This window comes from Anomaloglossus baeobatrachus, chromosome 1 (assembly GCF_048569485.1).
Source record: "Anomaloglossus baeobatrachus isolate aAnoBae1 chromosome 1, aAnoBae1.hap1, whole genome shotgun sequence".
Lineage (NCBI taxonomy): Eukaryota > Metazoa > Chordata > Amphibia > Anura > Aromobatidae > Anomaloglossus > Anomaloglossus baeobatrachus.
The window spans coordinates 635,479,639-635,502,168 of record NC_134353.1 but is presented as its reverse complement, the minus strand read 5'-3'; the positions used below and the strand labels follow the sequence as shown (position 1 = coordinate 635,502,168).

At 44.7% G+C, this 22,530-nt stretch overlaps 1 protein-coding gene across 1 annotated transcript in view; it reads right to left on the bottom strand.

The window, feature by feature from the left end:
- The window catches only part of NRL (neural retina leucine zipper), a 35,795-nt gene extending 14,564 nt beyond the window's left edge, over positions 1–21,231 (bottom strand). The window contains exons 1-2 of the mRNA XM_075341018.1: positions 21,074–21,231; positions 158–589 (exon numbers count right to left, since the gene is read on the bottom strand). Coding sequence (XP_075197133.1) covers positions 158–589 — 432 coding nt within the window. The 5' untranslated portion in view covers positions 21,074–21,231. The remainder of the gene's footprint in view (positions 1–157; positions 590–21,073) is intronic.
- Between the last annotated feature and the right edge of the window lie 1,299 nt (positions 21,232–22,530).

Sequence of the window (22,530 nt, the reverse complement as noted above, 5' to 3'; positions counted from 1 at the left end):
GTGAAGTTTCTTTGGGAATTGGGAAATATTACACTTTGTATATGTACTTGATCTAACAGAGACTACTTGGCCAATGACCGAGTCATAAAATATGCCCAAAAGAAAGCATTGCATGTCAAAACATATCACAATTAGACAAAAAAAATGGCCAGCTCACCTGGTGTTGCTGTGCATTCATATCTTCTGGACTCAGCAAGTAACCGGTAGGGTGAGTGTTGTGGGGGTGCGGCCCCCCAGTCCTGTATCCCCCCTCCATCCCTTGTAAAGATGGTGCTCCACCACCCATCAACACCTCCACGGCATCCTCTGGAGTTAATGGTAGTCCTTCCCCACCCATCTGCTGCTGTAGTGCTGCCATCCAATAAAGTTCTTCTAGACTCGGACGAGGTGGTCCTGCTGGTTCAGGGGGGTCACTGAATGTTGGTGATGGTGGTACACTGCTGCATGGAGTAGAGCCCAGAGATGGAGGTGGGGCCAGACGGTTGGTTCTGGGTTCTGGAGGCTCTCTCTTTACCTCAAACTTCATTAGATCAAAGTCATTGAGGTATTCAAGAGCCAATGGGGTGCTGGGAAGATCTGAGAGCGCCATCTGTGAAAAATTAAACAAGAAAGTTGGGATTGAAGTAGCAGCAATTATTGGGTAGATGTTTAAATTCAAATTCAAATTGGTAAGAAAAAGCAGGTGAGCGTAGTTACATGCATGTTCATTTAGCGCAGCTTTAGTGCATATTTTTTTTTTCCAAAAATGTATTTGGATCCCGTTGAGAGTAATTCTCTCATTAAAAGTTTCTGTGATTCATTCTTCGGCCCCGGTGAGAATTAATGAAATAAACAGGAATAAATTAATTTTAATGAGAGTCATATCTTTCATAGTCTTCAGATATATATGTGTACCATGCATAAATCTAAGAATACCTTACAGGATAGCAAATAGTAGAATACATAACTGCATAACCAGTAAAGACACTCCCAGCATCCACCCAGATTCAACACATTTCCTGAACAAGTCTTTGTTCGAAAATTGAAATCCCACACCCTAAGAACTTTTTGTCAAGCTTGAAGACATTAACTCCGTCCTTACTTTAACAGAGTCAAAACATGGAACCATCTTCTTTTATACTTTACTTATCTGTAGGATTTACTACTAGGCTTGACTAATATAATATGTATCAAAAACTGCACCTTAACTTATATTTATAACAATGCATGAGTTCATACACAGACCAAATTTACACAAGTATTCTGCCACACAAAGGTATGGTCAAACTAGCAGGGCAATCGGTTAAATGTTTACTTGATCAAAGGTAACAGTGAGATATCTCATTGCATATATCCATTTTACTCTCGTTAGTTATCTCGTGTAATGTCTATGAAAATAAGTATTTTCGTCCAATTCCTAACATTTAACAGTATTCTAATGTATATGGGGCCTTGAAGACTGTCACCTGCGATGACATCAGGTAAAAACAGTGTGCATAGTTTGATTTTACCCAAGTTTTCCTTAGATCTAGGCTATAACTTTGGTGTTGAATGACCAAATAATGGTTCATGTAACATAAACTAATATCATATACCATACTAATTCCTACATTCCTAATTCCTTAGTTCCAGATAGTTCATCAATTGATAAAATTCATTATCTTGAGAATGCAGATGAGCAAATCGATTCACAGGATCCTGTTCTAATGGCCACGTCAGTATTGGAAAATCACTGCAAGAAATAACATTGAGTACATCATGTGAACATGGCCTTACATTTAAAGGAGCACTCTATCAACTTTTTTTATTAAATGTGTGTATGTGCATGTAAAGTAATGTGAGTGTATTGATTTATTCACTGACTGCCGTTCTCTCCGGTGTCCAGACCTGTTCTCCGCTTCTCAGTGATGTCACTGCTCTGCAGACTCTGTGGCTTCTACAATGTAAGCCTATGGAGCATCAGAACAAAGCTCCATAGGCTTACATTGTAAGGCTGGAGTTACACTTGCGTGTGTAAGGATTGCATCGCATCGCCCGAACCGGCCGGTCGCTCTCCTGATAGGAGCGTGTCAGCTTCATGTATTTCTACACAATTGTGACTCCAGCCTAAAAGAGTCTTCCGGCTCACACAGAGCATAGAGTGCGCAGGCTAGACGGAATTGTGGTGACGTCACCGAGAAGAACGGCGCTGGACACCAAAGAGGGCAGCGTCAATTAAGGATATGAATACACTACATTAAGTACATATATACACAGATATAATGATAAAAATGTAGATGGAATGCTTCTTTACGAAATGCGAGAAAAAAATACTTTTCTAACTGGTGGAACAACCATACACCATCTATTGTCTGTGTATAACTTTATATGTAGTTAGCGTAACAGTGCAGCTGAATTATATCACCCAAAATGTATGGTCTGGTCTGTCTCTAACCGTGTGCATGATATATTCTCTTTTGGACTTTGTCTCTATGTGATTTGAGTTATAGTTTTCCATGTGTATAGTGCAGATAGGAGTATACGCTTCTGATTTTGCACTGTTGAGTTCAAGGCTGTTGGTAGTGTAGACATGTCTCTGTGTAATTATATACCTGACTAAAACTAAATGCCCAATTCAACAACGTGTTTTTTGCCAGACATGTGGTGTAAAACATCTTGAAATGTTACAAAATTTTTGTGCAACTCAAAAGTGTACAAAAATTTTGCATATATTGTCATTTTTACTCCACTTCCAACCAGCTGTTTGAATGTTTTGAAGGGTTAGCGGTTACCAAAGGTTTGTTCCATTTAAAATATTAGTAGCCAATAGGCTCAGTAATGTATAACATATCAAACTAAGCTTTTACTCACCAACCCTGGGCTTATTAATGCCTCTTTGCTACCTCTACATTCTTTATTGGCTTTCTGTAGCTCTGACATCACATCAACATCACTGCAGCCCCTCATTGCGCTCAGTGGCTATCACAATGTACAGTAGCGTAAATATTTGGACCAGGGCCCCCACCTTCATGTTCATTAGACATTCCAGATCCTTTGAAGACATTCACATTCCTCCCGATGTAATAATGTCCCCATCCTTGGCCCCTTTTAGAACTTATATCCCCAATTCTGGACCCCTGCTATAATAGCCCTCATTGGCCTCCAGCCTGGCCCCTTCCAACTATATTGTCTCCTATCGTGGGCAACTTTCTGGTATAGTATCTGGTTTAATGTCTCCCATACTTAGCCCCTGAATATTTTCCAGTAATATTGTTCCTTATCCTTGGCTCCTTTCAGTAAAAATATTGCCCATCCTGAGTCCCTTCCAGTATTAATGTACAACATCCTGAACCTCTTCCAGTAATGATGTAGCGCCCCTGAGACCCTCAGGGCACTACAGGGAACTGCATCCTCTTGGGGATGCAGGACCTACCCCCCGGACCTGGAGTAACAGTGCCGATACCACCAAAACACGGCCAAAATCCTAGTTCTCCACTCCACACTGGGCATAGAGGGTTAACCAAGGAAGGGGATGGTCACCATGGGAACGAGTACCTGGGTATAGCCAGCCTGGTGGGAGGGGTCAGCAGTCAGTCTGTAGTCAGGCTAGAGAGGGTAGCATACGGAAGAGGTGTGCGGACGTGCCTGAGCTGGGTCCGTGTAACAGTGACCCGGGGGCACAGGAGAGAGGTTGCCAGGACGGGTACCGGAGATACTGCTGGGACCGGAGCTCGAACGGGGCACAGGGCCCTAGGTAAAGCATCAGTTTCATATGATTTGATAAATACCTGCCCGGTGAGAACACCTTCACGGACTTCACCGAACCAAATAATCCGGGGGCATCAGCAGTAAACTAGGATTGGGTTTCGGATACTTACCTGCCCGCAGGGTCCGCACTGTCCGTCGTACGGAGAAGGAGACTGTACCCCAAAAGGGACAGTCGGGGCCCCCAAACGCTCCACACTACGGGGACCCAATCAATAGAGAGTGCCGGGGACAGAGCCACCTGGGTAAATTCATTGGCACTGATACTCCAAGGGACCTGAACCAGTGGTCCAAAGATCAGAGTGAGTAGAGACTGTTAAAGACAACCTGGTGTGGTCTCTGTTATTACCCTGCAACATCTCCCAGGCACAGCCCTACCTGCGGAGGGCCTAACACCATTGCTGCAAACACCACCAGCCCTGGGAGTACCCCCATTTAGCAGCGGCGGTTCTTCATCCTTAACTGCAACTCGCAGGTGGCGTCACATGACATTAACTCTAATCTCCCCTGTAAATATCCCCACTTACAAGTGGGGCCCAGGACACGGAACCTGGCAACGGCCACAGAAGTGATATCCCCGACTGAATACTCTGCCCAGGACCGAGTACCCCCTACCCTGGGCGACACAATAATGTCCCCCATCCTGGTATAATGTCCTCCATGCTGGACCCCTTCCTGGTGTACTGTCTCCCTTTCCTGGTATAATGTTCCTCATCCTAGCATAATATCCTCTATCCTGGGCCTCTTCCAGTAATAGTGTCCCTGTTCTGCCCTTCTCCAACAAATGTAAGCAAAAAAAAAGTGATTCTTATCAGCCTTCCTCCGCTCACACTTTGTAAGGTGCCCTCCTCTTCTGTAGCTGCTGAAGAAGCCAGCAAATAACTTCAGCGTGCAAACAAATGGCAGCGGATGATGTCACTGCTATACGCAGCCTGTAAGTGACACGCTGGTGACAGCTGCCCGCCTCAGATCAGTGTCAGTGTGTATTACAGTGCAGGGTCCCAGCTTGTCTCTGTGCTGCAATACATTTCAGCTAAATGTGCGTCTTTGGATGCACATCTAGCTGAAATAGGCTCTGGCGTCGGTGTGCCCCCCTCCGACATGGGCTCCGTCATGGACCCACCCTCTGCAACTGCGATCATTACGCCCTGCTGATGTAGAGCGCATAAACCACTAAATTCAGTGACTCCTATATCACGGCTGCAGCTGATCAACGGAGAAGCAGGTTGAGTTAAAAAAAAAACACAAAAAACTCAAGGGAGCTGCGAGAATCAAATTAAAATCAAAAGCTGGATACTTTTGACCTGAACTCAGGTCATACAAACAACTTATAGCTTTAAAATAACTTGCAAGGATCTGGACATTTTCATTAGAACTATAATCACTAAGGATTGGGAAGGAGTTTTCTCCCACCTGTCGAGGACGGTCATTATTCCCCGGGTACACCATTGCTAATGGTAGTAACACCTATTGTATTGCTATGAGCACCAATTATATTTCGATGGAACCTGTCATCTCGGAATACACTATTTGGGCTCATGTGCACGTTGCGTACTTACATGCATTTACGCTGCGTATTGCCCTGCATGCGTCCTGCGTCCCCTGCACAATCTATGAAGATTGTGCATGAGACGTGCGCACGATGCTTTTATAAATGCAGCGATTTGGGTGCTAAAATTTTGACCCAAATCCATGAGTTCAAAAATGCAGCATGTCAATTACTGTAATTTGTGCACTTTGGATGCAGCTCCCACTCTGTCTATGGTGGGGGCAGCAGCCATAGCGCATGAAATCGGCTTTTTTTTACAGAAAAACTGCATCCATTATGCAGTGTTTCTGCAGCGACTTGAAGCGAACATGTGCTGTCAAATCGCTGCAGATTATTCAGCAGTTACGTGCGCATGAGCCCTAAAGCTGCAGATATGGGATTAATCTGCAGCCTTACAATGCTTCCTTGCCACCTACTGAAAATGGAACTACCGGGAGAAAATGAACAACTTTGCTCCTGGGAGCTGCTCGCTTTTACTCATGGGTCGTAGATGGATCAGAAACTGTCAGGCTATGTGCCCACGTTACATCGAGGTAGTTGCAGTTCTAAACGCACCCTTTGGCAGAAATGGTCTTTTCCAAAGTTGATTTTGATCACAAAAACGCTATAATACGCTTGCGTTTTTACCGCGATTTACACGCTTTTTCATTGCCTAAAGTCAGATGCGTTTTGATGGCAAATACACTGCTAAATAAAGTTTTAACATTCAAACACTGAGAAAAAAATGGAAAAAAATGATAACAAATATCAAGATTATAATCATAAACAAAATAGCTGATTTTATTAAAATGATAAATGTTTGTTAATCGTTATGTATAAAATAACGTTAAATTAATGTTTTTCATAATTTTAATTGTCAGACTATGTGTGTGTGTAAAGGGACAAATCATGCCTTTAATATAATGACAAAAACGCATGCAATTAAATTGTCAAAAACGCATGTTTTCTGCATCCAAAAAGCTTGTAAAACGCTAGGATTTTGATGTAGAATGCGTTTTGCATCTTCTCATTGACTCTAATGTTATTAAAACGCAGCTCAAATGGCAAAAACAATTACATGCTGCTTCTTTAAACACAGAGTTTTTGCCCAAAAATATGCAAATTTAAAGCAGCATTTTGAACAGCATGGTGTGCACAAAAAATCCCTATTTCTCATAGACTTTGCTGGGAAATCAAAACGCATGCATTTTGGCATTAAAACGCTGCAGTTGAAAACGCTGCGGAAACACAGGTAAAAACGCAACGTGGGCGCACATAGCCTCACCGCGCACTATACTGTGGCAACAACTATAAGCACACTCTGGCACTTTGATAGCTCATTCTGCATAAAAGCACTGCATTGTGAACTGTCAATCAAACTGCCAGGCAAGTTTACAGCCACTGCTCATAGTATAGTGGTAACTGTGGCAACTCCATGCACGCTCTTAGACTGAAAGCAGGGGATTCAGGGGAGGAAATAAATTAATGACTGAAAGCAAAGCAGCATTGTAATGCTACTTATACGCAGATTTACCCTTTATCCAGTGGCGTTCATAGAAATCCCATGGCCTATTAGCAACAGTCTTAATTGGGCTCCCTCTCCGCACAACCCCTCAAAAAATATTTGGAAAAGTAAGCAGAGTCATACGTCCCAACTTTTAAAATCAGAGAGGGACATGTATTGCAGCAGGTATGCAGTAATTATGCCAATTATAAAGCTCCTTAGTGTTCTCAGCCACTACTATAACCCCTTCATGGCCCTTACAGAGTATGATTCCAAAATGCCCCCCATAATACAGGATACCCCCACAGTGAATTTCCCCCAGAATTTTACCCCAAAGTTCCCTCACATACACAGTATTATGACACCTCAATACTTCTAGCAAAGTATGAAGTCGCCACAGTGCCCCCCCACAAATTATGAGGTTACTACAGTAACCCCAACACAGTATAACTCTCACAGCATGATACTGTTAAAGTGTCCTCCAACCAGTATGATAGTCCCACAGTTCCCCTATATATAGCGTGATAGGCCCACAGGCCCTGAAGCACCGTATGTTGGTTCCCACAGGCTGAATAAGCGCCGCTACCGTGCCACACACAGTTGATGTCTAGCGCCCCTGAGACTTCAATCGCTACAGGGTATTGCATCTCACTTAAGGTGCAGTACTCATCCCGTGTAAGAAAGAGGTTAACCACTGGGGTTCATCACTTACACTGCACACAGCTTAGTAGCCAGTCTCTGGAACTGGGCTAGAGGTGGTCACCATAGCAACGGGACTTCCCCAGCACTAGTGAGTCATCAGGAAGATGGGGGTAGTATGAGAGAAGTTAGAGAACACACAGACTTTTACCTCAGAATAGTCTGGGACACAGAACAACACGGTCGCTGAGGAAAGTGCTTCAGAGACTCCTCAGTTAGGACCGGCCTGACTGGAAAAAGCATGAGACGACCGGTGGAGTTGGTGAGACAGAGGAGCAACACGGTAGCTGGAGATCGAGATCAATAGCTCCCTCGGTACCAGCGCAGTTCAGGGTGCAGAGCCCTACGGTGGTATACACTTCATGTTGAGCCATCAGAATCTTCCGCACAGGGGGATTTCACATCTCTCTGGCCACCAAAGATCCTGGGGCACAGCAACATACAGAGTCAGGAGTCAGGACCATAGTCGGGCCCGCATTTGATCCACGCTGCCTGTGAACAGGACAGGAACGTAACCACCAAAGGCAGGGGTCCCCAAGTAGCTTCACGCCACAGGGATCCACACTACAAAGCGCAAGGAAGGAAGGTCTCACACTTCACAACATCGGTGGTGGTTTCTGAACTGTGACCGGCTGGGGTCCATCAAGGCGGAAACCGGCACTCCGAGGGTGATGACCTAACAATGAGTGTCGCGGGCGGAGGAGGGGACACTGCGCTCACCCACTGCTCGGGTCCGGCTGCTGCTGCTTGGTGGTGGCTTGAGCGGTGGGCCGGATCCCGGGGACTTCAGCGGCGTTCCTCGCCCGTGAGTGAAAGGGGGTGGTTTGGTTTAGGGATATTGTCCGTGACGCCACCCACGGTTGTGGTGAGGTTGTGACACCACCGCTGCTCTGGACGGGTATCCCGGGAGCGATGACAGGGAGCAGCTTGGATGTTTTTTCTCCCCTCCGTGGGTAGGGGGGTTGGTTGTCCCGGGGGCCGGTGAGGGGTAGGGATGGATGGCAGGCGGATTACAGGGCCTGGTGAGGTGCAGGGTCGTGGGGGCAGCGCTGTGCCGCACGGCACGGTGGTACTCACTCAGCCAGTAATTCACACGGAGTCTCTGGTCAAACAAACGGCTGGATGGACGGGTCCCACAGACGGCTGCGGTAGTTCTCCCGGTAGGTTGATGGTGACTGCCTTTCCCTGCACCTGTGTTGTGTTTACGGTTCCAATGGCTTCCCACCGGTAACCCGCTCCCCAGCTTGGATAGATGCTGAGGGAGCCCATTTTGCCCGCAGGCTCTGGCCCTGGGAACTGTAGCCTTGGCGGTGACTGTGTTTCCGTTTACGGTGTGAGCTGTTGCCTTCAATCGGGTCTTGACTGCTGGGAAACCCCGGAGGTTCCCTTCGCTAACAGATTTGACCAGTTTTACGGCGACTCCTAGTCTGGTCGGGGTCCGTAAGCCCTGCCGGATGGTGCTGGCTTCTCTTTGTTCCCCGATCCGGTACTGTCGGGCCACCGCCCGTCCCCGTTCCTTACGGTTCACTCCAATCAGCCTCTCCTGCAGACGGTCACCACCGTCTGCCAACCTTGCTGTTCCGTCCGGGCCACACACCCGGACGCCTTCAGTCTCCTCTCCTACCACTTCACTTCCCAAAACTGAACTCTAAACTGATCTGTTTTCCCGCCTCCAGGACTGTGAACTCCTCGGTGGGCGGGGCCAACCGCCTGGCCCACCCCCTGGTGTGGACATCAGCCCCTGGAGGGAGGCAACAAGGATTTGTGTTTGACTTCAGTGTGCCTAGCCGGGGTGTGGGGTGTGTTGGTGTAGTACCTGTGACGTCCTGGCTTGTCCAGGGCGCCACATGAGTAAAGACCTTGAACCACATCCACTGTTTCAGCCCATCATTGCCGTCACCATCGCCCGCACTCCGGTGCCACCGGCCACTACATCCTCGTCGTCCTCCCTGGGGCCTAGCTCTACTTGTGGGAAGCTGAACCATCCTGCCTGCAACACTATCCGCCCCAGAAGACAGCACCCGCAGTGGCAGCTATTCCCTGGCCGCACACCACAGAAGGCGTCACGAGACAACTACCCCCAACATCCTCAACCCCTTCATCCTCCTCTCCCCACCATCATTCCATCATCCATCCCTTTATGGACACCTCGGGGTCACGAAACCGGGCAGGGCCACCTGTGACATCCCCCGACCCTCACTGGCCCGGTGATGAGTATTCCGCAAGGCCCCGTGGGGTGCTCCAGATGTTTCCCACAGCCCTCTAAAACACAGTATGAAGGCCCCCATAACGTATGAAGGCTCCCACACACAATATGATGTTCCTCACAGATCCCACAAGCAGTGTGAGTGCCCCTGCCCTGCACCCCCACACACCAAATAAAGTAATGAGGGCCCCCACAGCACTGTATGAAGGCCCCCACACAATATGAGGACCCCTTGCAGCCCTACACCCAATATAAGGGCTTCCAGAGCCCCCCAATCAGTATGAATGACTCCACAGCCTCCAACACAATATAAGTACTTATACACAGTTTGATAGTCCAGCAGCACACACACACACACACACACACACACACACACTATGATGCCTCCATAAGGTATCATGTCCCCCACAAGTACTGACAATGAAAAAAAAATAAAAGCCACTAGCCTTCTGGCACTCATCTGATGTCTTCTCTGGTCAGTGCATTCTACAGACTGAGGCTCCGTCCGCACAGAAAGCGCTGTAATTACGTAATCGCGCCTGTTGATAAGACGCTTAGGCTGAACAGTGCATCAGCAAGCTAATGGCTCCCTGCTGTACCAGTCCATTCACTCATAGCAGTTGCGCACCTGCCTATGTCTGCAGGTAAATATTGTTTTACAAAGTGACAGGTTGCCTTCACAGACCATAATAACACCAATATTCACTTAAATTCCCTTTCCTGCATTCACAATGAATATTGTTACAAGCACATAAAACCCAGCTAGTTATAGGCAGTGAAACGCTTACAGTTTGAAATAAAAGCCCTTATGCCTATATCCAGCATCTGACAGACAACTGCAGAAAGAATCATGTAGTTTGCTTGCAGCTTATCTGTAGCCTTTGAGGTCGGAGGGGAACAGTAAGCAATGGGGTCAATGAACCAGTGACAGGGTCATGGGCACCCAAGGCTCATTGACATGTGTGTGGAGGATAGGCTATCCAGTCTGTGCAATTACAGCAGAAATTGCTGAATATTTTAATGCTGGTTATAATATAATGCTCCTCTCCACATATACAGTGTGTCCTCCCATATCCTGTCCACCACCATTAATTTGAGAACGGCGGCAGCTATGGGCATAGAAGTGGTGTCTAGGTATAGTAAAGTAGCCATGCGCTACTCAATGAAACCACCTATAGCGCTATTTGGTAGAAAACAACGGAGTTAGCATTTTAATCTCGAAAACACGAGATAGAAAAAAAAGTGAATTAAAAAATTGTAGGGCATCATCAATTCAATACGAATCGACACCTTGCATACAGAAATGCTATGATTAGAACCTGGAAAACTCACAAGGCTGCGGACGTGAAGTGATACCTCATGGAGACTTTCCTACAAGTCATTGGGTATGGTGGCTGCATGGAGTGGCCTCCACGCTCACCAGACCTGACCCCATTGGACTTCTTTCTGTGAGGTCACATAAAACAGCTGGTGTATGCGACCCCTCCACCAACATTGCAGGACCTATGATGACGTATCACAGATGCTTGTGCAAACGTGTCACCTACCATATTGCACCATGTGCAGCAAGATACAGTATGCTGTCCAGAGTCCAGATGTGCATTGCAGCTGATGGGGGCCACTTTGAGCATCAAAGTTAAATGAGCGCCATATGCGTGGCCAGCATTCAATGTTTTGGGGGGGTCATGGGTTTCATATATAGTTACATAGTTACTTAGGTTGAAAAAAACCTAGGTGTAATAAGTTCAACCTTCCTCCACTAATTCTACATTTTGTCCCTAAGTCACTTATATCATAGCATTTCTGTATGCAAGGTGTCGATTCGTATTGAATTGATGATGCCCTACAATTTTTTAATTCATTTTTTTTTCTATTTCGTTCTGTTTTCAAGATAAAAATGCTAACACCGTTGTTTTCCACCAGGTGGCGCTATAGGTGGTTTCATTGCATAGCGCATGGTTACTTTACTATACCTAGACACCACTTCTATTCCTATAGCTGCCGCCATTCTCAAGTTAATGGCGGTGGACAGGATATGGGTGGACACATTGTATATATGTACAGTATATAATAAAAGTGAGTACACCCCTCACATTTTGTAAATATTTTATTATATCTTTTCATAGGACAACCCTGAAGATATGACACTTTAATACAATGTAAAATAGTCAGTGTACAGCTTGTATAACAGGGCAAATTTGGTGTGCCCTCTAAATAACTCAACACACAGCCATTAATGTCTAAGCCACTGGCAACAAAAGTAAGTACACCCCTAAGTGAAAATGGCCAAATTGTGCCCTGTGACAATATTTTGTGTGGCCACCATTATTTTCAAGCACTGCCTTAAAGGGAACCTGTCACCAGTTTTTTTGCCCTATAAGCTGCGGCCACCACCACTGGGCTCTTATATACAGCATTCAAACATGCTGTATATAAGAGTCCAGGCCACTGGGTATAACATAAAAAACACTTTAGAATACCCACCTATTGTCGCTCCGGTGCACAACGGTCGGAGGGGTGGCGCCGTTCTCCGGGACCGGCGCCTCCCCTTTCGGCCATCTTGCTCTTCCTTATGTGTATGACGTAGACGCGTCATGCCCCAGCTTATAGGGAAAAAAACTGGTGACAGGTTCCCTTTAACTCTCTTGGGCATGCCGTTCACTAGAGCTTCACAGCAGTCACTGGAATCCTCTTCCACTCCTCCATGACGGCATCACGGAGCTGGTGGATGTTAGAGATCTTGATTTCGTCCACCTTCCTTTTGAATAGGCACCACAGACGCTCAATAGGATTTAGGTCTGGAGACATGCTTGGTCAGTACAGCACCTTTTCCCTTGGTTTCTTTAGCAAAACAGTGGTAAAGGAGTGTTTGAGGTTGTTATCATGTTTGAATACTGCCCTGCGGCCCAGTTTCCAAAGGGAGGGGCTCATGCTCTGCTTCAGGATGTCACAGTACATGTTGGCATTCATGGTTCCCTTAATGAACTGTAGCTCCCCACAGCCGGTAGCACTCACACAACCAAAACCCATGACACTCCCACCACCATGCTTGACTTTAGGCAGGACACACTTGTCTTTGTAGTCCTCACCTGGTTACCACCACACATGCTTGACACCATCTGAACAACATAAGTTTATCTTGATCCCATCAGAAATCAAGACATGGTACCAGTAATCCATGTCTTTAGTCTGCTTGTCTTCAGCAAACTGTTAGCGGAATTTCTTGTGCATCACCAATGAGAGTGTGTGAGCGATCACACCAAATTTACCACACCTGCTCCCCATTCAAACCTGAGACCTTGTAACACTAATGAGTCACATGACACCGGGGAGGGCAATTGGTTAACTGTCACCAAACAACAAAGAATATCTAAAGGAATTTTTTTACTCAGATAATGTCAAAAATAATCAAATTGCACAAATTATAAATGCAAACACTTTAATAAATCGTATAATTAGTCACAGAATGCCAAAGGAAGACATAAAAGCACCCCATAAAACAGGAGATAGTGTGGTCAAATGGCAAACATGATGGCACAAATAGAAGATCATTTGATATTAGATACACAGTGGCATATAAATAAATAGATGTGTGCCCATAAAAACACCAAGGACTAAGAACATAGAATGAAATCAATTACATCAAAACCATTATTTAATAATATACTCCATAGGAGAATCCCAATATACATGATTAGACATTAATGGCTGTGTGTTGAGTTATTTAGAGAGCACACCAAATTTACACAATTATACAAGCTGGACACTGACTACATTACATTGTATCAAAGTGTCATATCTTCATTATGGCTACATGAAAAGATATACTAAAATATTTACAAAAATGGGTGTACTCACTTTTGTAAAAAAATATATATATATCGTAAAATGGGTTGTGAATGGACTTCTTTTTTTTTTTACTATAAGGAGCGTCCCTTTTACTTAATTCACCAGAAATCAGTTCTGGGGGAGGTTTTAGGTGGTCTTATATTCTCCCTGCAGCAGCCACTATTGGAGAGCTGTTATATTACATGGTACCTCTTGAAATGAATAGGAAACCATATAATACATGGCCATACCAAGTCCCCCAGAGCAGAAGATGCTCTTTGCTTCAGCTCATTCTATGGTCTCATAGAGGGGTGTCCTATTTGGTGAGCTCAATTTTGTCCAATTTGAACATCCGCTAAAAATGGAACATCATTTTAGGTGAATTCTGTATTGTAGCTGCAATGTACCATCATTAATATAGCTGGAGAATTCCCTTTTATTTTCTTAGCCATATATAATGACGCAATTAATTAAAACTGCGTGAATTCATTAGTTAATCTGTTTTAATGTTCCATTTAAGTTAATGGAAAAATTGTGTTCTTCACCCATTAATACGTTACGCTCATCCCAATTCTGTTTACCGCATTTACACTATTTTCCAAGAGCCTGATGTTATCCACTGATCACTGTAGGATATATATCTCAAGACCTCACTTGTCCCATAACGTGCGGATAATTCCGTCTCTGAGCTGTGTCTTATCCCGGATTTACTATTCAGATTTGAGTGATACTGTCTGACAGTTCCTGCGCTCGTCTTATGCTGTGGCCCAGAATATTGCTCATCCCAGAGATAGAATTGGGGAGACAATGAAAAGAAAGAATGAGGAATGTCCTAGCATTGATCTTCTCCTTTATTTTTTTATTAATATCTACAGTTGTTGAAGAGACTCATCTGATATTTGGGGGATCATACATCTGGTGGTCAGGATATTTGGGGGATCATACATCTGGTGGTCAGAATATTTGGGGGATCAAACTTCTGGTGGCCAGGATATTTGGGGATAATACATCCGGTGGCCAGGATATTTGGGGGATCATACATCTGGTGGTCAGGAATATTTGGGGATCATACATCTGGTGGCCAGGATATTTGGGGATCATACATCTGGTAGCCAGGATATTTGGGGATCATACATTTGGTGGCAAGGATATATGGAGGATCATATATATGGTGGTCAGGATATTTGGGAGGATCATACATCTGGTGGTCAGGAATATTTGGGGATCATACATCTGGTGGCCAGGATATTTGGGGATCATACATCTGGTGGCCAGGATATTTGGGGATCATACATCTGGTAGCCAGGATATTTGGGGGATCATATATTTGGTGGCAAAGATATATGGGGGATCATATATATGGTGGTCAGGATATTTGGGGGGATCATACATCTAGTGGTCAGGAATATTTCTCTGGCAGCAGTTCTATAAGGATTAACTTTACGATCATATTAATACCCATTTACAAGAATTGATTGTCAGACATTCAATAACCATTGAACTTTCAGGCCTGAAATGTTTGTCTAGAAATGAGCAACTTGATAATTTACCATAGTTCATGTACAATAAACAATATTGTTACTATTGCTGATTTTGCTCACGTATATGCCATAGTTGTGAATGGTGATTGCTGTTTTTATCTGATCTATATTCACTTCATCTGGCCCTAATGTTACACACACACCAGTCTGGCTCCAATAATTGAGGAATGGGGTGCAGGATACAGGACCTGATACACATTAAAGTTGATTTTGGTTTACCAGCTGACCTTTCAATGTGCATGCATGCACAACAGATGATGTCCACGGTAGATAGGGAACTGCAAGTTTGCATTTAAAGGGAATCAACCATCAAGATTTTCCCACAAAAAGTAAAGTCAGTGCCATACTGGCGCTAGGATGGAGAATGAAATCATGCCCTCACTTTTCATATTGGATTTTTGACTGCAGAAAAAAACATTGATAAAACGCCCAGAAGTTGGTGCATTCTTTGATTGACATGTGCAGCGGTCCGGGCCTTTGTGCATTGGGTCCTCTGTGTAAATTCCTCTTCCGGCATTTTCATGGCTTGCCCCATTTGTTTATTTAAATTTTGCGCTGCGCCGCCATTACAGAATTGCTAGTGTAATGCTGTCTTCATTAAATGGCGCCGGAGTCCGTGCATGTGCGTACAGTGATTTCTGGTGCCATTTTATGGAATACACTTTGGACAAAACTGAGCGGCATTGGTGCATGCGTGGATTTAATTTTTTTTTTCCATCTGCGCATACATCAATGCTGCTCATAGTCTTCTCCAGCAGAATGCGAAATTAAATAAACAAAAGGGCAAGCCAGGAGGACGCCAAAGGAAGAATTTACACAGAGGACCCAATCCACAAAGACACGCACCGCTGTACATGTCAATCAAAGAATGTTCCAATTTCTGGATCTTTATGAACATTTTTTTCTGCAATCATAGATCCAATCTAGAAAGTGGATGTATGCTTCCATTCTCCATCCTAGGGCCAGTATGGCACTGCCTGCACTTTATATGAGGAAATCCTGCTGGGTGGTCCCTTTAAACATCCAGTCCTCCGGGATAATCACCTACAGATGTTTGGCAGCAGTTTCACCTCTTTCCCCACTAAAAACACGATTGCTCAACCATTCATGTGTCTAGGGGAAGGGGAGAGACACTGTCAGCCCCACAATTGTTTGGGTGACAGCTATCTAAATTGCATTCTCAATTTAATGAATCAAGTTTTAGGGGTACTTTGCACACTACGACATCACAGGCCGATTGCTGCGATGCCGAGCGCGATAGTCCCCGCCCCCGTCGCAGCTGCGATCTCTTGTGATAGCTGCTGTAGCGAATATTATCGCTACGGCAGCTTGACACGCATTTACCTGCCCTGCGATGTCGCTCTGGCCGGCGACCCGCCTCCTTCCTAAGGGGGCGAGTTGTGCAGCGTCACAGCGACATCACGCGGCAGGCGGCCAATAGAAGCGGAAACATCCCGCCCACCTTCTTCTTTCCTCATTGCAAGCGGGACGCAGGTGAGGCGATGTTCCTCGCTCCTGCGGCTTCTCACACAGCGATGTGTGCTGCCGCAGGGGAACGAGGAACAACATCGTACCTGTCGCTGCAGCTAAATTATGAAAATGACCAACACTACACCGATGATACGATTACGACGCTTTTGCGCTCGTTAATTGTATCAAAAAGGATTCACATACTCCAATGTTGACAGCGACGCCGGATGTGAGTCATTTTCGATTCGACCCCACCGACATCGCAGCTGCGATGTCATAGTGTGCAAAGTACCCCTTAGAGTCAAGTATGAAGGTCTTCTGCACCACAACAGAAAATTAAAGGAAGTTTTATTAAAGAAGTTTTTTCAACTCTAGACATGTCTGACTTCTCTGGTGGCTGCTTTGAATTGCAAATGAGGGTCCAAGATCCGGACATGTTGGTGGTACCCCCATTCAGCAGACATGTGGCATATACTGTGCCTATGCCATGAATGTCTATAGTAAGAATACCCTTTTTAAAAGAAATTATCAAATAAAAGTTGCAGGGTGGTAAAGGCACCAGGCCTGGTTATAGGTGAATTAGGAAAAAAGGGTACAGTCTCAATATCCTTAAACTAATAACAACTTTTTTGTCAAACTACGGCTATGTGCGCATGGTGCATTTTTCCGCATTTTTCGGGTGCGTTTTTGGTCAGAAAACTGCGTGACATTGGTTCCCCAGCAAAGTCTATGAGTTTTCATTTTTGCTGTCTGCACTGTGCTTTTTTTTTTTAGCTGCGTTTTTTAAGTAAAAAAGAAAGCAACATGTCAATTCTTTTCTGCATTTTTCTGCATTTTCCACCCATGCAATGCATTGGAAACATGCAGCAAAACGCAGTGACCAAAAACGACGCAAAACTCAGCCCAAAACGCACAAAAATGCAGTAAAAACGCATGCGTCTTTGCCGCGGGTGCGTTTTTGTGCGTTTTTTGAGGCCAAAAACACTGCATCTTTGTGGTCACAAAAAAAGGCAATGTGCGCGCATAGCCTACCAGTATATTTTTCCGTGCTCCCCGTTCTGTTTTTTTTTCATCTTGAGCATGGACAGCATTTCGGTTAAATGCTCGTAATTCAGTTTCAAACAAGCAAGATGTCTAGCCAAAAATCAGGATAAAACCTTGGTCCTTCTTTATTTTTGATAGCTTAAAATCCACACAGGTTGAATATTATATCAACGGAAAGTTAAGGAAAACCTGGTACTAATGACAAAGAACAGTCTGGCTTTTCCTAAAAACGCGTAGGCTTTCTGTATCTCTAATGTTAGAGAGAGAGAAAGAGAGAGAGAGAGAGAAAGAGAGAAAAAAAAAAAAAAATCCCGAACCCGGATCATGCAGCCGGATTCCCGGGTCCATGTCGGACCCAGATCGGACGCTGAAACCGCGTGGATCTGGACTTTTACAGTTCGGGTCCGCTCAACACTACTCTTGAGTTCTCTGAGGGTGACCTATCTCCACTCCTATGGCAGGAGCTTACCCCAGAAAGAGCAAAGGAATCGGATGAAATTCATTCCGATCCTTCTCTGCCCCAATATCACCCAGTGCGTAGGAAGGACATCTTTGAACTGGAGGCGATGCAGAGAACAGTGGGCAAAGTTAGTAAGGGAATATGTGGACTGCAATATCAAGACAGGTTATCAAACATGGGGATATTCAGTTTGGAAAAATGAAGGTTTAGTTGCGATCTTATTCCATTGTACAAATATATAAGGGGACAGTACAGAGATCATCTAGTAAGCTTGTTATATCTAGGTCTACGTCAGAGACAAAGGGGCATCCTCTACGTCTAGAGGAAAGATTTAATCATAATCCCAATGCAGATTCTTTACTGTAAAGGCCCCTTTACACACTGAAACTTTCTAGCGATCCCACCAGCGATCCCAACCTGGCCGGGATCGCTACAAAGTCTCTGGTGAGCTGTCAAACAGGCAAACCTGGCCAACGACGCAACAGCGATCCGGACCTGCAGAACGACCTAGCTAGTCATTGGGGACGTTGTAAAGCAGCTTTTTGAAAGGGAAGTCGCTAACGAAGTCGCTGTAAAGTCCCCTTTACACACTAAAACTTTGCTGCACAGCGGGAAACAAAGGACCAAAGAATGGTCCTGAACGATTTGTAGCGATCAGCAACTTCACAGCAGGGGCCAGGTCGCTGATGTGTTTCACACACTGCAATGTCGCTGGGGAGGTCGCTGTAACGTCACAAAACCGGTGACGTTACAGCAATGTCGTTTGCAATGTTGCAGTGTGTAAAGCCACCTTAAGAGCAGAACTCTCTCTAGCACATGATGTGATAATTATTGATTCACTAAACAAGTCCAAGCAGGTGCTGGAGGCCTTTCTTGAAAAATACAATATTACAGGTTATGGGTACTAAATTCTGTGATGGTGGGTTGATCCAGGTAACTAGTCTGATTGCTGTATGTGAAGTCGAGAACAAATGTTACCCCTAATGTGGAGCTGTGTCCACCTTAAAGGGTTTTTGCCTTTTCTCTGGATCAAAATTTTATACTATAGATGAATTTCAATGGACTTATGTCTACCTTAAAAGCTATGAAACTATCTATAAGGAGAAAAGTGAGTACACCCCCATACAAATTACTCTGTCAACCGATCCCACCAATATTGGTTGGTTTGGATGACTTTGATCAAATGTATATGGGACCCTTAATGCAGTAGAGGTGTACAATTAAAGTGGGAGATAAGAAAAAGTGGAATAAAGGGGGCTTTACACGCTACGATATCGTTAATGTTTTATCGTCGGGGTCACGTTGTTTGTGACGCATTTCCGGCGTCATTAACGATATCGCAGCGTGTGACACTTACCAGCGACCTTAAGTGACCTCAAAAATGGTGAAAATCGTTCACCATGGAGAGGTCGTCCCAAAACCAAAAATCGGTAATGGTTGATTATCGATGTGGTTCGTCGCTCCTGCGGCAGCACACATCGCTATGTGTGACACCGCAGGAGCGAGGAACGTCTCCTTACCTGCCGCGCGGCCACAATGCGAAAGGAAGAGGTGGGCGGGATATTACGTCCCGCTCATCTCCGCCCCTGCGCTTTGATTGGCCGGCCGCATAGTGACGTCGCGGTGACGTCGCTGTGATGCCGAACGTCTCTCCCCCTTGAGGGAGGGATTGTTCGGCAGTTACAGCGACGCCGCCGAGCAGGTAAGTGCTTGTGAAGCTGCCGTAGCAATAATGTTCGCTGCAGCAGCGATCACACGAAATCGCATGCACGACGGGGGTGGGTGCTTTTGCGTACGATATTGTTAGCAATTGCTAGCAATATCTTAGCGTGTAAAGCCTGCTTAAGGCCTGTTGGTACATGCATGAAAAGGGATAAGAGGGAATGGTAAAGATAGATGAGAATCCTAGGAAACAGTCTCCATAGCCTTAAAGGATACCTAACAGCTGATCCATGCTTCCTTACCCTTGAGCAGCATGTCTCAGCCACTGGCTGTATTATTCTAGTCAGGTATGTTTGACTCTGAAACGCTGCAATGTTTCACACAAAAACATACTTTAATAGCGGTGTATAGGCAGAGACCTGTCAGTCACTATCAGTGGGCGGGGGGAGAAGACGCTGGGGACCCGCCTGTCTGACTAGTGTGCAGTTCAGTCTCTGTCTGGATTTTAAAATATGTTTTTCTCTAAAATGATGCAGAGCCAACATACCTGGCTGAGATAATACAGCCAGTGGCCGATACACGCTGTCCACAGACTTGTCAGGTTCATGTCAAAATGAAAACATCCTCTGGACAATTTAGGAGAAATCAAATCTAGAAAGAAGCTCAAGACAGAAGCATGCAGATAAGGAAGTGACATAGGTAACCTAAGGATCACAGTCACCATATTGCTAAAACATGTTATTTGTAGATTGATGATACAAAAGTATCATCATCCCCAGCTCAAATCAAAGTTTTTACTACATGTACAGTATAAGTAAGTATAACTATTAGTGAATAAATGTTACGTTTTATAGGCAGGAAATACAATGTATTCGTAATCTGGTTCCCTCCACATGTACAATAGTGTGATTACTAGTCCTTGTGGTGCTACCTGTCCAGTATGTCAGCCGTCAGCCATACTGGGCACACTGATTTACTGTGAGTTATATAACCAGAGAGTATCTTCATTTCATCTCAAAGCCCTTATCACATTATATAGATCCCATCCATCTGTATATATGGCCTTTATGTACTGATAACAATGCCTCTCATCCAATAGACAATTAGCAGCAATCAATATCTAACCGTAACACTGATGAATAGATTATTGATTTATTTTTGTGTGGCCTTGTAATTGTTGACTCTACCAAGATTAACCGCAGACCTTATGAATGAGGGGAAATGACTTTACCAGTACAATTACCTCAGGATTTAAGACAATTTTTAATTGTTTAGGGTATTTAGTCGCAGCCGGACAGTGGGAGACAGCACAAGTCACACCGAACACACCAAAGTGTGACAGAAAGCGAATCACACAAAGTGACAAAGTCCAGACATACAAGGTGTACAAGACAGGAGTCCAACTTACTCTGAGTGTTCAACACTGGTCAGCTCCTCCTGTCCTCTCCCTCTTCACAGATCCCCATGCAATTCCTGGGCAAAGCCTGCTCTGCCCCGGGTGCCAATCCAACTACTCTCGTGTCTCCTAACTGCCCCTATCTGTTGCTTGTGCCCTGGGTGCAGGGGTTAAATAGCGGGCCTGTGAGCTCACACTTATCTCATTATGGACTCTCCAATAGTAAAAGCCAGGGCATAGATAGGGAGGGAGAGGGCAGAGGGCACTAGAGAGGGAGGGCGTGCTGGAAAATTATTCACAGAGTGTTAGATCTGTCAGAGCTAAATCTCTCCAATAAGTAGGAAGGGTGGAGGGGCAGAAAGTACGAGGTGAGGGGGGCCTGGATAGTCTACACTACCCTTACCTATTCAGTCTGTGTGTCCCAGTAACTAGATAAATGTATGAACAGGCAAACATAGATAGAGAGATAGATAGATAGATAGATAGATAGATAGATAGATAGATAGATAGATAGATAGATAATGGATAGATAGATAGAGAGATAGATAGATAGATAGATAGATAGATAGATAGATAGATAGATAGATAATGGATAGATAGATAGATAGATAGAGGGATAGGATAGATAGATAGATAGATGGATAGATAGATAGAGATAGTGAATAATTTAATGGGCCCAAATACTGCTCATATTGGGGGGTAAGTGGCTGACTCCAGCACAGGGGCCCACCGGGGAATTCCCCTGTTCACCTGTGGGCCAGTGTGGGCTTAGAAAGATAGATAGATAGATAGATAGATAGATAGATAGATAGATAGATAGATAAATAGATTGATAGATAGAGATAGTGAATAATTTAATGGGGCCAAATACTGCTCATATTGGGGGGTATGTGGCTGACTCCAGCACAGGGGCCCACCGCGGAATTCCCCTGTTCACATGTGAGCCAGTGTGGGCTTAGAAAGATAGATAGATAGATAGATAGATAGATAGATAGATAAATAGATAGATAGAGATAGTGAATAATTTAATGGGCCCAAATACTGCTCATATTGGGGGGTAAGTGGCTGACTCCAGCACAGGGGCCCACCGGGGAATTCCCCTGTTCACCTGTGGGCCAGTGTGGGCTTAGAAAGATAGATAGATAGATAGATAGATAAATAGATTGATAGATAGAGATAGTGAATAATTTAATGGGGCCAAATACTGCTCATATTGGGGGGTATGTGGCTGACTCCAGCACAGGGGCCCACTGCGGAATTCCCCTGTTCACATGTGAGCCAGTGTGAGCTTAGAAAGATAGATAGATAGATAGATAGATAGATAGATAGATAGATAGATAGATAGATAGATAGATAGACAGACAGACAGACAGATAAATACTGTAGATAGTGAATTTACATTTACAGATTGATAGATAATATAATATGAATAAATAGATAATACACATTTATATATAACACAGTATACA